The sequence below is a fragment of the Furipterus horrens genome, unplaced genomic scaffold (genome assembly GCF_987537825.1).
Source record: "Furipterus horrens unplaced genomic scaffold, mFurHor1.1.pri manual_scaffold_2, whole genome shotgun sequence".
NCBI lineage: Eukaryota > Metazoa > Chordata > Mammalia > Chiroptera > Furipteridae > Furipterus > Furipterus horrens.
The window spans coordinates 4,764,772-4,779,121 of NW_028327172.1; the positions used below are offsets into that span (position 1 = coordinate 4,764,772).

Here is a 14,350-nt window from a genome sequence, read left to right on the forward strand (position 1 = left end):
ATCTCTTCAAGCCTTTCAGGAGGAGAACTGGGGCCCATGTGTTTGCAGTAATTTATTCATATTTTGTCACAAATGGCTGGGGAGGGGGTGCGGACTCCTCCAGGCAACATAGAAAATAGGTTCAAGAGACAGGGTGGACTGGGGGTGGGGTAAGTGGGAACAGGAAGGAGTCTGAAGAGAGAGCCTGGGGGAGGGGAGAGGGCAGACTAGGAGTGGGGCTGCCCCCCTGCTGAGCCTGCTCATTCTGGGTGTGGGTACCTCCCCACCTGCAGGGGGAGCCTCAGGGTGGGAGTCGAGGGGGGGCGCCCAGAACTTCCAGGGTCAAGCCCTGCCCCCTGGCAGGGCCAAGTTCCCCCTGAAGTGGACAAGGCCAGAGGTCCTGCCCCTTCCAGGACAGACTGCCATGCCAACAGGCTGGCAGAGGAGCTCCTGCCCCTATTTAGAGCTCTGCCCAGCCCTAGTCCAAGGGGAGGGGGCTCTGAAGGCGGGAGGTCCCCGCAGCAGCAGTTTGGGGGGTGGAGAGGAGGCTGGGGGCACCAGTGCCCCCTCCCTCCCTAGGGCTGAGGCCTCTGCGGCCGAGGAGCAGGGCTGGGGGTGCACAGGCGTCCGGTCCATTCTGGGCTCACTCCCTGGCCGGCTTCCCCCTTAGAAACTCACCAGTGTATAAACCATACTGTGGGAAGACGAGGCGAAGCAGTAAGCCGGGTCCTGAGCAGGCCCAGGTACTGACCGCCCCCCACGTCACACCCTGGGCTGCTCTCAGTCCTCAAGGGCAAAGGGAGGAACCTGGGGCCCAGCTATTCCTGGGTCTGAAGGCACGGGGAACCCCTTCTCTGATTGCCCTGTGGGCAGGGCCTCACCTGTACAGGTAATAGAAGAAGGAGAGCAGGTAGAAGGCGAGTTTGCACCAGGACTCCTTCTGGCAGTAGTTGAGGATGTCAGCATTCATGATGGAGACCGCGTCATACATGACCTCAGAGCCATCGGCAGGGCGGTGGAAGTACCTGCAGCCAGGGAAGGGCCTGAGTGCCCACCCTCCAGGCTCCCCCCCCCACCCTCCCTGAGGCGCTGCTGCCCTCACCTCCAGAGGTGGTAGAAGAGGAGGGGGATGTTGAGGCCCAGGGTCACCCACTCTGCTGCACACAGAAACATCAGACAGAAGAGGCCGTGGATGGAATATTCGGGGACCACCAGCTGGGGAGTGAGGGTGAGAGGTCAGTGGCCTGGTGCCAGGACAGACCCAAGCTTCGAGGGCACAGAAGGGAGCTGCGATTTGGAAGCTGCCTACCCACCATCACCTCGGGGAACTAAAGGGCCTCTGGCCTCCCACTGCCAGGTAGCAAAGCCCATCAAACAAGCTCCAGAGGAGGAAGGTCACAGAAAGTGGGGCCGAGTTGGGCTAGGATCCTCCTGCCCCCAACCTTGAGACTGACCTTCCTCAGGAGGCAGCAGATGCGTTCGATGTTTTTTAAACGCTCGCGCTGTAGGGGGAGGAAAAAGTCGCGATGGGGAAGGAGGCGGAGCAGGCGTTGGGGAGTCCCGCCGCCCCACCGCTCCCGCACCGCCCTGCACGTGGCCGCCAGGGGGCACCAGAGCAGCCTGCGGCGTTGCGTTGTCAGCACAGCAGGGAAGCCGCCCCACCGTCCCCATGACAACCATCACCATGGAGGGACCTTCACCCGCGTCTCCACGGCAACAGCCCAGAGCCTGGCAACAGCTGCCCCACCAGGAGGAACCCGAGCCCTGAGCCCGTGCCAGGTGTTTTCTGGGGGTGGGGACAGACAGAGGAAGGGGCAAGGTCCCCAGTACCCGTACCCCTCCACACACACCAGTCTTCCAGTCCCCCATCCTCCCTTATCCCTCAACAGATGGAAAGACAGACGGACGGACACACCTCGGCACAGCACATGTATCACTTACTGCCCGCGCTGGGTTCCCCTGGTCGATGGGGTTCCTGAAGTCAGTCCGCAGCTCGTCAAAGGCTATGATCTGGGGAAGGGGCGTGTGCCTGTCAGGGCTGGGGCAGCGGCTTACGGCCCTCTACTTGTGTTTCTGTGGGATAGTTAGTAATACATGGAGACCACACCAGATGGGGCTTGCTGCAAAGGTGGAGAAACTGAGGCCTGTGGGGGGGGTGCTTGGCCCAAGGTCACACAACAGTCTGGAAAGAACCCTAGTGATGTTCAAGTCAGGCAATGTCCATGGTCCTCCATCCAAAACACCTCAAGAGATGGTGTCTTCTCTGCCAAGCCCTGTGCTGAGCACTGGGACCCCAGAGGCCTAGGACACAGCCCCTGCCCGGGCAGAACCCCAGGCTTGGGAGAACTATAAGTACATTCCAGGGTGATCAGGGAGGCAGGGCACAGGGAGACCCTGAAGTGGGTGCCTGACCCAGTGTGGGGGTGACGTGGGCTTCTGGTTGGACTTGGAGTAAGTGTTTGTCTGGTGAACAAATGGGAGGGGGGCAGTCTGAGCAGCAGGAACCGCAGGTTCAAAGGCATAGAGCTAAAAGAATATTCAAGAAGCTGCAGGTTCCATGGGGCTAGAATGAAAGTGTGAGGTGTGTGGGAAGAAAGAAGAAAATGGAGAAAGGTGGGCCAGGGAGGTCATCAGAGCCAGAGCCAGCTGTTAGTTGTTTGGACTTTAATATAAAAATAAGGACAAGCCACTGAGGGGTAGGGAGCAGCAGAGTGGGGTGGTCAGGTTGATGTTTTAGGACTGGCTGAGCAGAAAGTACAAATTGGCTAACAGCTCCAGCCAAGATGTACACGATGCTTGTGACCACCTCATGATACAGGTACTGGTATTATTGTTTCCATTTTGCAAATGAGGAAAGTGACACAGAGAGGTTAAGTGAGTAGTCCAAGACCACACAGCTAGTTAATGGCAAGTCAGGATTCTAATTCAGACTCTAGAGTACTCAGACCAGTGAGGGGACTGTTAGAGTGTCTGGTGTTGACAGTGATCTGAGTGAAGACAGAGTGGGAGTGGGGATGTAGAGTGTGGATGGGTTCCAGAGCTATTTAGAAGCCAGACTCCAGAGGGCTCGAATAGCAGCGGAGTGGAGGCAGGGGGCCCAAGGTGCCTTTGGGTATTGGAGCACCTGCTGGGACAGCATCCTCCCTGGGATGGGGAACTTGGGAGGAGAAGGTATTTGAGGGGATCACTAGACAGACCTGGGGGGAGCTGGCATGGGAGGAGGGCTGGCAGAGGAGGCTTCTTGGGTTCCCTCCCTTCAGCAGCAGCCCTAGATTGAGGCAGCAGGCCCACCACACCCAAGCAGCCCAGACCCCAGACGGCCGGGAGGGAGAGAACACGGGCTTCCTGGAGGGAGCGGGGGCCATCTGGAACAGCACCCCCAACTTCCTACTGACTCTGGGCAGCCACCTGCCTGCCAGGCACAGCAACAGGGTCCAGCAGGGAATAGAAGGGTGCTGTCTGTCTGCCCCAGTGCTGGCACCACCAGCAGGAGGCAGGTGTCTCGCCTTCCACCCCCCCAGGCTGCCTGGCGCTGACTCAGCCCCCTGGAACAAACAATTCCCCACGGTGACAGCTGACACGCGTCACTCACCATCAGGGTTGCTTAACAACCAGTGGGCTTGGGCTCAGGGTGTGGGGTAGGATCTGGGGGTTCTAGTTCTTGCCAATTTGGATTGAGGACCACACCTCCTGTCCCCACCCCATCCCCTGAGCAGGTCCTGCCCTGGGCCCTGTGAGGTATACACCACGAGCCCATTTTACCAACAATGAGGAAACAAAGTCAGGATGAGGGACTTGTTAAGATCACGCGGCTAGAGAGCTGAGCCAACAGAGTGTCTGGCATGTAGTAGGTGCTCAATAAATATTTGTTGAGAGAGCTTGGGCCATTTCTCCCAATTTGGGAACCCCAGAAGGGCAAAGCATGAGTCTTATTCATCCTTGATTTCCTCAAAGCCACCCAGAGCATATTCTCAGGAAGCATGGAGACAAGTTGGATGGGAGAGCTCTCTGAGGACCCACTAAGGGCAGAGACACCTCCCCCCATAGGGGCTGTGGGAGGCCTCTGGGTGAGGAGGGGCCTGGAAAGGGGCTTCTTGAATTCCAGGAGCCAGTTAACTGTGTTCCCGGCCTCAAGTCCTTTGAGTCCTCAGGACCCCAGCCCTCCTGCTTCTACGCCACTGGATCGTCCAAGGCCCAGATGAGATAGGAGACTCAGAGAGATCAAGATGGACCCAGGGGGAACGGAGGGAAGGAGCGATAACAGAAAGGCGGAGAAAAGGAAAAGCAACTGAGAGACCCAAAGAAAGAAAGACAAAGCCAGGGAGAAAGCTGGAGATGGGGGACGTGTGTGACGGCACCTGTGGAGGTCACTCTTCGCACACATGAGATGGCCTGAATCCACGGAGTCCTGATGTAAAAGAGACAGGCAGGGTAGAAGCTGGTCAAGGGGTGGGGAGGATGACGGAGCAGGCAGGCAGCAGGTCCCAGGAAAAGAAAGGAGAGGAAGTGGAGAGACCAGGAAAGGAGCAGGTGAGGCAATGGAGAGGAAGTGAGAAGAAGAAGGGAGGGAGGAAAGGTGGAAGGGAGGAAGGGAGGGTAGCAGGGCTGACCCCCCCAGAGGAGAAGATCAGTGCGTGTGCTGGAAGAGCGAGCAGAGGACGCCCTGCTGAGTGGGCCAGGGCCAAGATGGGCCGGCTGTGTGGACGCGATCAGGTGGGGGTAGAGGAGGGACAGAGGAAGGAGGCAGTGAAGGGGGGGCCACAGGCCCCAAACAGTGAGCTGAAGGCGGATGGATAGTTCTGTAGTGAGAGGACGGGAGCCAGGCAGGGGCACCACTGAGAGGCCCCAGAGAGCATGGGGGTGATCAGGATAAAGGAATGAGACATGAAGATTCTCAAGGGCCAGGTGTGAGGCCAGGCCAGAGTGAGAGACAGACCCAAGGGAACACCAGACAAAGGGGAAAGCGGGGGCAGGAAGAGAAGGGAAGCTAGAAAGGGGGGAGGAACCCTGATGGGGGAAAGCCCTGGCAGGAGGGGCAGGGAAGCCTAAGGTGAGCTGGTGGTGGGGGCCAGGTCTCTGGGGCTGCTTAGAGCCAGTCGCAGATGGGTCAGGGAGGGGGTGGAAAGGGAAAGGGTTAATGGGCTCCTGATCTGTGGGTCCTGTAAACAGATGCAGTTGCCATAGTAACCGACTCCATCACTCCAGCTGGAAAAACCCACAAAGGTTGAGGGGGGGGGGGGGCAGACAGACAAACTGCCCAACGGAAACGGGGGCAACTGGATGGTTGGGGGGATATGCAGAAAGAGGCAAGAATTCCAGAATTCCACTCCACACCCCAAGGCTGCTTGGGGCAGGAAAGGGAGTCAGGGACCGACTAACATACCGACAGAGAGGCGGGGGCAGCAGAGGAAGGGGGGCCTCCCGGGAAGGAAGCCGACGATGGGGACGTTAATGGGGGCAAACCAAAGCCGGCTGATGGAGGAGAGCAGAGAGGAGGCTCCAAGTTTCCCTGGGCCCCAAGACCATCATTGTACCGGTACCCTCCCGCTGCCCCGCCCGCTCCGTGAGCCCCCTGCCCCCCACCCCGCCCCCAGCCCCAGCCTTACGTGCCAGATGACAAAGAAGATGAGGGAGGCGCACAGCACCAGGGTGAGCATGTAGCAGAACGCGGCGAAGGTGAACGCCATGGCCCCCGCGCCGGCCGGCAGCCCGGGGGGCGCCAGCGCGGGGCCCGGGCACAAGGGGACGCCCCCCGCCCCGGCCCGCACTTAGGGCCGGCCGGGCATGGCACGCAGGGCTCAGGCGCGGGTTCGAGAGACGCTGGCGGCGTGGCCGGGACCGGGGCCGCGGGCCGGTGGGCTCGGGCGGCGCGTCCGCTGCCGACTGCCCGGGCCCCGATCGCTCATCCTGCGATCTCTCGCCCGCGGATCCCTCTCTCCAGCCCGCGAAGATGGTTGGGGCGGAGCCTGGGGCGGGACCGCCGTGCGAGCCGCCCGGGGCGGGGCTGGGTCTCGGTGAGCCCCGCCGCCTGCCTGACCCGGCCTGGGTGCCACCCCGCCCCAACCTCAGGGACACGTAGGCACGTCCACCCCTCAACGCGCCCACCGTGTCACGCGATGAACCCACCGGAGCCGCAATCACACTAGGTCCGCTCGGACCAGCGCACACAACCCTGCTCTCACTGAGCGGCCTCACCCAAGTCAGGGGGCCGTACTGAGCGGTCTTAAGTGCGAAGGATCTGTCCCTGTCCCAGCGGGCAGAAACAGCTGGCTTGAACCCGGTAAAGCCAAGAGGGAGGAGTGAACCAGAGCGCTGGAGGGTGTGTGGGGCAGGCCCAGGGGCACGCAGTGTCCGGCCCCGGGGCGGCCCCCCAGCTGCACACCCCGGGTAGTGCTGGTGTTCGCCAGGTACTTGCTGATGGCCGCCTCCCGCCTCCTTCCCTGCTGGAACCGCGCTGGGGCCCATGGGGCCGGACCACAGAAGCACAAGCTTCAGGAAGTGGGTCAAGGGCTTTCAACAGCATCCCTCGGCCACAGCGCAAGCCGAGACCCCCGAGCAGCCCACCCCAGGCAGCTCCCACCACAGACCACGATCACCACCACAACTTCCTTGCAAAAACCCGCGGCTCACCCGAGGGCCAGTGGAAATTTATTTTTTTTGTCCTGTGTTTTCCCCCCAAGTGGCTTTTCCTTGCAAAACGCCTGACATGACACCAGAGGGGAACCTGGGAGTGGGCGGGGCACCCCAAGGGGCAACCCAGGGACTTAAATACAAGCTGGAAGGCAGGGTACAGGTGGGACAGGCGAGAGACGCACAGGGACATGGCTTCTCAAGTAGAGACCAAAGGTTTGTTTTTTTGCAGGAAGAAGCTGTGCCAGGGGCCAGGGGCTAGGATCCTGGGTGGGAGGGGCTGAGCAGAGAGGCCCCCAACCCTGGGTTGCATCCGTATTCCCCAGAGGAGAAGCAGCAACAGGGGGTGAGGGTCTGCCCTCCTGGGCTCCAGGGAAGGGAGAGGAAGCCAGATGTGCTGCCTCAGGGAAAGGGAGAGGAGCTGGCTGCGTGAGGGTTAAGGCTGGTGCCTGGCCTCTGGCACAGTGTGCCGTCCACCTCCGCCTGCCTTGGGGACAAAGGGACAGGCGGGCAGGCGGCAATGGGCCTGGCTCTGGTAGGGCAGGAGGCGGCAGGAGCAGGCTCCCTCTGGGCACAAGACACAGGCCCAGCCCAGCTGCCCGCCCACCTGCCCTAACTGTGCTCAGACCCCACCGAGGCCGGACGGCTGGAGCTGTGAGTGTGGGTGGGGTGGAAGGAGAGGCAGGGAGATGGGGAAGGGTGGGCTGTAGGGCTCCTGGGGCCCCCATGCCCGTCCTGAGGTCCGACCCAGGGCCCTGGATCCCAGGTCCTGGATCCCCTGGTCCCATTCCTGGCCCGGGGTGCTGACTGCAGCCAGAGGCAGTAGAGGCCAGGGAGGCCCTCAGCTCTTGGGAAAGGGGAGGCGGGGGGAGGAAGAAGGATAAGGAGAGAAACCCACTGCAGCATACATGGGGGGCAGGGGGAGGGAGCCAGACAGAGGAGCCCTCATCCCAAAGAAAGGTGTATGGTGGGGTATCTTTTAAAGTTACCTAGAGGCAGCAGCAGAGCAAACCCCCACCCCCTCCTTAGCCACAGGTCCTGGATGTCCTCCCTTGGGGGTCCCGGCAGAACCCAGGCTCAGGACGGCAGGAAGATGGCCCAGAGGGAGATGGGGAGCCCAGGACACCCCAAAGCCACAGACTCAAATGCCCCAGGAGAGGGAGGCACCCCCTGCCCCCTCCAGGGGCATCATCTGGAGAAGGTGCCCCTTCCTGTCCCACCCCATGTGCCCCTCCTAGCAACAACCACCGCCAGCTGGCTTCACAGGGGTGCTGTCGATCTTGAGGTTGGGCCGCTCACCCCCCGAGGTGGCCCCAGGCCCCATCCGCTTTTTGATCTCAGCAGCCATGGTCATGAATGCCTGCTCCACGTTGGTGGCGTTCTTGGCACTCGTCTCCAGAAAGGGGATGCCCAGAGAGTCTGCAAACTCCTGACAAGGGGAAAGGAGAGGAGGGGAGGGGAGGGAGGGGTGAGAGGCAGTCCCCCCCGCCCCGCCCCCAGAGGCCCAGCCCAGGCCCACTCACCTTGGCTGTGGTGTTATCCACCACTTTCTTGGTGGTGAGGTCGCTCTTATTGCCCACCAGGAGTTTATTGACATTCTCGCTGGCGTAGCGGTCAATCTCCTGTAGCCACTGCTTCACGTTGGCATAGGATTCCTAGGGGGACCAGGGTCAAAAGTTACTTTGCTCCCAACTCCCACACCCACCCACAGGCTTGGAACACAGGGGCTGTGAAGGGTAGGGGCTGCCCTGGGCTCCTGAGAGAGGCAGGGGCTCCTCCAGGCTCAGCTCTTCTCCTCGCCTCCACCATCTGACACCCCAAAAGCCAGCCCCAGCTGTGTGCCGACAGCCCCTACAGCTGAACAGCACAGGCCTAAAGGCCTGCGGCTGCTCGCCTCTCCGAGACACAAAAAAGGGCCAAGCACACGTGAGGGGAAGGTGGCATCAAGAGAGGGACACGCCAGAAGGAAGACAGGAACAGGTCGGCCAGAACCACCCAGTTCTCACAGTGGCCTGAGGACCCCTGTAAGGTCTGAAGTCTTGGAGCCCAGTGGCAGTGGAGCCCCTGGCCTATGAGAGAGACAGGAATCCTGGGAACAGAACCTAACATTCGTCCCGCTTCCGGCACCAACAGCCTCCTCACTCAGCTCTCCCAGCAGCGCGCCATTCCCCACACCAGCCCGGCTTGCGGACAAAGGACAGAACTCCTAGGGCTGTGCTGGAGCCAGAGGCCTGATGACAGACAGTGCCAGGGCTCACACTTACACCTCCTGCCATGTCCCAGGCTGGCCCTGTGCTGGGCACTGGGGATAAAGAAGGGAATGATGCCTGGGCCCTGCCCTAAAGCCGTCGGAAAAGGCAGAACTAGCCCAGGACACACACAATGGCAGGACAGGGTGACAAGAGCTGCAGGGACAGGGGCAGCAGCTGCAGAGCTCCAGGACCACTTTTGCCTGGGGAGGCGCAGATGACCTAGCCTGCAGGGATGGACTGGCCCCGTGTGAAAGCCCGCGAAGGGATGGGGAAAGGGACAAGAGGAGCCCACGGACGGCCGGTCCCAGAATGAGAGATCGGTGTCGCTGGAGAGTGGGGAGAGGCTTTGGGGGGGGGGGGCAAGGAGACAGCCAGTGCGTGGGGGGGCTTAGCCTGGCTGCCTCTTCGCCAGCCAGGAGCCAGTGGAAGTTTCCTTAGAAAGGGAGTGGCAGGAGCACACCTGTGTTCCAGGAATCCTGGACAGTCCTGGCCGGAGTGGCTCAGTGAGTTGGAGCACTGTCCTGTGAACCGAGAGGCTAAGGGTTCGATTCCGGGTTAGGGCACACGCCTGGGTTGCTGGTTCAGTCCCAGTCAGGGCACATATAAGAGGCAGCCGATCAATATTTATCTCGCTCTCTCCCTCCCTTCCCGCATCTCTAAAATCAGTAAGGCATGTTGTTGGGTAAGGATTAAAAAAAAAAAAGAAGAGAGAAGAATGAGTGTAGAGGTCAGATCAGAGCAGCAAGAAAATGGAGACCAACTGGGAAGTGGCTGGAATAATCCAGAGAAGAGGAGCTGTGCGCTTAACTAGGGAAGAGCACAGGATTCAATCAGACCATCCTGGGTGAAACCCCGGTTCTGCCACTGACTGGGTGACCCTAGGTATGTCCCCTGACCTGAGCCTCAGTTTCCTCACTTGTATAAAACAGCACCTCCTAGGGGAGAGGAGGCTTTTGTAAGCAAGAAATAACGAAGGCAGGCCTGTCTTGTAACAAGTGCTTAATTAGAAGGAGCCGCTATTATCCCCATCACTGCTGTTATCACAGGGAGACAGGTTTGAGAGGGATGTGGAGAACAGTGGGGGCCGGGGACCGACAGGCCGGGGGGGGGCGGACTGTTCTGGTCAGGCTGACATGGCTGCAAGACCCGGCCCAGGGGGCGACGGCGAGGCCAGTGCGGGGTGTGCGGAGCTCCGCAGCCGGCCCAGTGCTCAGGGGGGCTGTCTAGGAGCAGGAAAGGGCGTGCTTGGAAGCAAACACCCTGGACTCAAACATGGCCTCGCCCGTCCTGGCTGTGAGACCACAGGCATGTACTTAACCGCTCTCTAAGCACGTTTCCTCACCAGGAAACTGGGGACCCCGCCACTTCGTTCCCCGGGTAATACCGTGAAAATCAGAGCTAATGCAGACACAAAGCACCCGTGGGACGTAGGGCACAGAGAAGCTCTACAGCGACAGCTGTTTAGACGCAAGAATCACAGAACCTAAGACAGAGGCCAAACCACAAGTGGCCAAAACCGTGCAGGGTCAGAAGGGAGCGTGGGGCAGGGTCATGAAGCACAAACGCGGGTTTGGGGGGTCAGTACAGGGTGAACCAGCAAAGAGCCGCTGAAAAGAGCGGCTGAGGCAGCAGGGCTGGGAGAGCTTCGGGCAGCAACCTTCTCAAGGAGAGGAGTGGGACAGAGTCAAAGCCACGGGAGGTCAGCCTGGGCGAGAGCCGAAATGAGGTCACAGGATTTGGCAGTTAGAGGTCCTCGGTGACCTCTGAGTGGAGCACAGGTCACCCACAGCTTGGTGTCCAGACGGCATCCTGAGTCCCTGGCGAGCCGAAGCGCCCCGCTGCCCCTCAGAGCAGGCGCTCCCCCTGGCCCGGAGCCAACGTAAGAACGTCCACGCCCCCAGAGCCTGGTCCCCACCAAGCAGCCAGAATCAGCAGACCTAGGCTTTCTGTCTCCGCCACGTGTCCAGCTGCAGGACTCTGAGCAAGTCTCCTCACCACCCTGACACGTCCCATCTGTGACATGGGAACAGAACACAGACCTCCTTAGAGTGTCACGAGCATCTGAAGACCATGACAGGTTCTGTCAACTCTACGGTATGCCAGGACCATTTCTGGTTGTTAACGTCACCACTGCTGCCAAGGACACACGGCACGCTGCCGCAACAGACGCAGGGCCCGCAGACCTCCGCTCACACCAGGCCCGGGGTGCAGAGCTCCCTCGCTTCCTTGCCTAAGGCTCTCCACATGGGAGGCCATGGGTCCAGCACAACAACCAATCAACTAAACTGCCCCAAGACACAGGTGCCTGGAAGGTCTAAAATAAAGGGCTCTGCCAAGACTCGTTTCTACGCTGTTTCCCTCTTGGTGCCACGAGTCCAAGTCCAGCCTCCTTTCCAGGCCGCATTAGGAAGGGAAGATGGGAAGAGTAAAAAGAAGCCAGAGCCAAGGACCTGAGTCTGAGAAGACAAAGCTGGGGATGGCGGGCCCAGGAGTACCTGGTCGGTGACGTCATACACCACGATGATGCCGTGAGCCCCCCGGTAGTAGCTGGAAGTGATGGTCCGGAACCGCTCCTGACCAGCTGTGTCCCACTGCAAGACAGCAGGAGGGAAGGGCAGGTCAGCCCTGGGCTCCATGCCCAGAGCCCCTCCCCTTCCACAGCAGATGCCTCTGTTCCGGGGACTCTAGGAAGACCGACACTCACGATCTGAAGTTTGATGGTTTTGCCATCCAGCTCAATGGTTCGGATCTTGAAGTCCACTCCGATGGTGCTGATGTAGCTCTCTGTGTATGTGTCATCCTGGAAGACCAAGGGGCCAGAGAAACAGCCTGAGTGAGCAGGCTGGAGGCCTCACTGGAAAACCTCCCTCAAGTTTCCTGCCCCAGCAAAGCTCCTAACTGCACCCAGCAGGCCAGCTATGTGCCCCTGCTCAGTCGGCTATGTTGCTGGCAGGTCCTGCGACGTCATCCTCCGTCCCCCAGGTCTTGCGGCTCCTGTGCTCTGGGTTGCCCCTTCCCCTCCAGCCACCAGCCAGAAACCCAGATGGATGGTACGGGAGGCCTCTTACTCACAGCAAACCGCAGGAGCAGGCATGACTTGCCCACGCCCGAGTCGCCAATCAAAAGCAGCTTAAACAGGTAGTCACTAAAGAGAAAGGATGGGAAGGTGTGAAGGGAGGGAGGAAGCCCACGTGCCACCATCCTGGAGTCACAGCCATGGCATTCTCCCACACTGAGGTGCGTCTCGGTTTAGGGCACTAAGGTGCTCACAAGATCCCCCCACAAGTCCGGTGAGGGGGACAGCTGAACAACCCCCATAACACAGTTGGCCCAAAGGTCTGAGTATGAATTCCCACTTTACAGAAAAGGAAACTGAGGCACAGAAAAGGACATGACTTGCTAAGGATCACAAAAAGTTCGGTGACAGAGCTGGGTATCCTACCCTGATTCTTGACAGACCCTACGGTTTCTGGTCCGGTAGGCGCTATTTAGGAAACCCAGCTACACTGCCCTGTGGTGTCCCTGACTTGGCAGGGGGGGGCCCAGAAGGGGGAGCCAGGGCCCAGCCTAGAGGTCGTTACATGAATACCTATGTAAAGAGCATGGAGTGAAGTCTAAGGGGTGGCAATGATAACAGACAGCGGCTAAAATGCACTGAGCTCCTGCTAACGCCTGGCCCTGTGCTAAGCACTTTAAGACTGGAAACCAGGCTCAGACTCCCAAGTCTCTGCGAAGGCCTGTCAGTTCCCCTCTCGAAGCCCCCTTACGCTCCAGCTCAGAGCCTCAGCCTTCCCCAGGGACACGTGAGGCCTGGATGTGGCGGAGAAAAAGGAAGTGGCAGAGGAGGAAGATCGCTGACACTCGGGGAAACCTGTCAATGAGCAGTCTGAGGCAGAGATGTGGGCCACTTGCCCGTAGGGGGAGTGACCAAGGAGTTTGAGGAAAAGAGAATCCCACTAGGAGGGGGGCAAGCAAAGGCCACATTAATCTAAACTTCATCAGCAGTGTGACAGCCACGAGAAGGGGTGTGACAGTGGCGCTGGGGCCTGCGCAAAGGTGAGGAGAGGGCGGGAAGGGGCTGGCCCCGGGAACGGCAGAGCAGCTACACGGAGACAAGGGGCCAAGCAGCAGCCCTGGGGGGAGGACCTGCGGGAGAGCTACCCAGAGCGGCGCCTCGGGGCCTCACGTGTCTAACCTGCCCCCGGGCCAGCCCCAAGAACCGGATTCCGGGAGAATGGGAAGAGCAGAAGGATTTATGGCCCGACCTAAAGGGCCCGAGTCTGAGTCGAGACCAGGAGGTATCTGGTAACGGCGCCAAAACGCTGAGACCGCTGTCAGCGCCCAGATCGCCACTTTCAACCAGGTGGGGAAACTGAGGCCTGCAAAGACCAGGGCTGCCAGGTCACCTGACCGATAAGGCCTGCTGCTAAGGCCAGTCCCTTGGCCTCCAAGGAACGCCTCTCGGGGTCGCAGTTTCTGCGGCTCTGGGTGCAAGAACTCGGGGTGTGGAGCTGGGGTCCTGGGGCCCCCGGGGGAGGGGCAGGACCCGGATGTGGGGGGGGGGGTCAGCGGAAGAGGGACCCGGATGTGGGGGCGCCACGCAGTCGTGACCCAGGCCGGACAACCCCGGTAAGCGTGCAGCCCAGTACTCGGGATGGAGGCTGCGCCGAACGGCGCGGGCGGGGCTCACTCACTATTCGGGGTTCATGGCGGCAGCGGCAGCCCGCTCGGTCGCTCTCAGTCAGCTCTGCTCCGCCTCCCGTTCCAAGATGGTGGCTGCTCCGCCCCAGAGGCCCCGCCCGCGACGCGCAGCCGCAAACATTCCAGACTGGGTCCTCGCCGCGCTGCTTCTCGGAACTTGTAGTCGCCTTACATTGCCTGACGCGCGCGCGCGCGCGCACACACAAGCACGCACGCACGACGGGGGCCTAGCCGCGTCCCTTCTCGGAACTTGTAGTCTCCTTACATTGACACACACACGCAGGTGTACACCCGGAAGCCCAAGCTTCCTAGCCCCGCACATTCCCTCCTGGGGCTTGTAGTTCATTCTGTAGACATAGCTGGGCTTGGTAACAGCGTTCGGGAGCCTCACGGCGTCCCCGAGTTGAAAGCTCGATTTAGGGGGGGAATTGACACTTTTCACATCTTTTTGACAAAGACAGTTATCCCTACCCGCCCAGCTCCCGGAGTTGTAAAAGCTCATTTATCCAGGGTTCTTCGTGTGCTGGCGCTCCTCACTCACAGCCACAGGCCCCACAGGAAGGAGTTGTCATCCGTATCTTATAGATGAAAAAATCGCGTCTCGGTAATTCGTTCAAGGTCTAACAGCTTAGTAAGGGTGAGAGCTCAACCAAAGCCCGCAGTTTCTAGAACCTCAGAGATAACGTGGGGGCCGCAAACAACTCCGAGATAGGAGCAGTCTTTGGGTTCCAGCTGCAAGGGACTGGACGTGAGCGACACACACACTAGCAGCCTTTCCCGACCCCACC

General features: G+C 60.2%; 2 protein-coding genes across 2 annotated transcripts; both read right to left on the minus strand.

Annotated features, from left to right (window-relative positions):
- Nucleotides 1–37: 37 nt before the first annotated feature.
- Nucleotides 38–5,735, minus strand: CNIH2 (cornichon family AMPA receptor auxiliary protein 2). The gene is made up of 6 exons (XM_090258192.1): nt 5,586–5,735; nt 1,921–1,989; nt 1,434–1,481; nt 1,082–1,194; nt 861–1,004; nt 38–673 (listed from the first exon to the last, which is right to left on the minus strand). Exons 1-6 carry the CDS (start codon nt 5,664–5,666, stop codon nt 646–648), a joined length of 483 nt encoding a protein of 160 aa, XP_090114318.1. The 5' UTR covers nt 5,667–5,735; the 3' UTR covers nt 38–645.
- Nucleotides 5,736–6,584: 849 nt separating this feature from the next.
- Nucleotides 6,585–13,665, minus strand: RAB1B (RAB1B, member RAS oncogene family). The gene is made up of 6 exons (XM_090258193.1): nt 13,556–13,665; nt 11,934–12,006; nt 11,566–11,661; nt 11,357–11,452; nt 8,133–8,264; nt 6,585–8,038 (listed from the first exon to the last, which is right to left on the minus strand). Exons 1-6 carry the CDS (start codon nt 13,567–13,569, stop codon nt 7,844–7,846), a joined length of 606 nt encoding a protein of 201 aa, XP_090114319.1. The 5' UTR covers nt 13,570–13,665; the 3' UTR covers nt 6,585–7,843.
- Between the last annotated feature and the right edge of the window lie 685 nt (nt 13,666–14,350).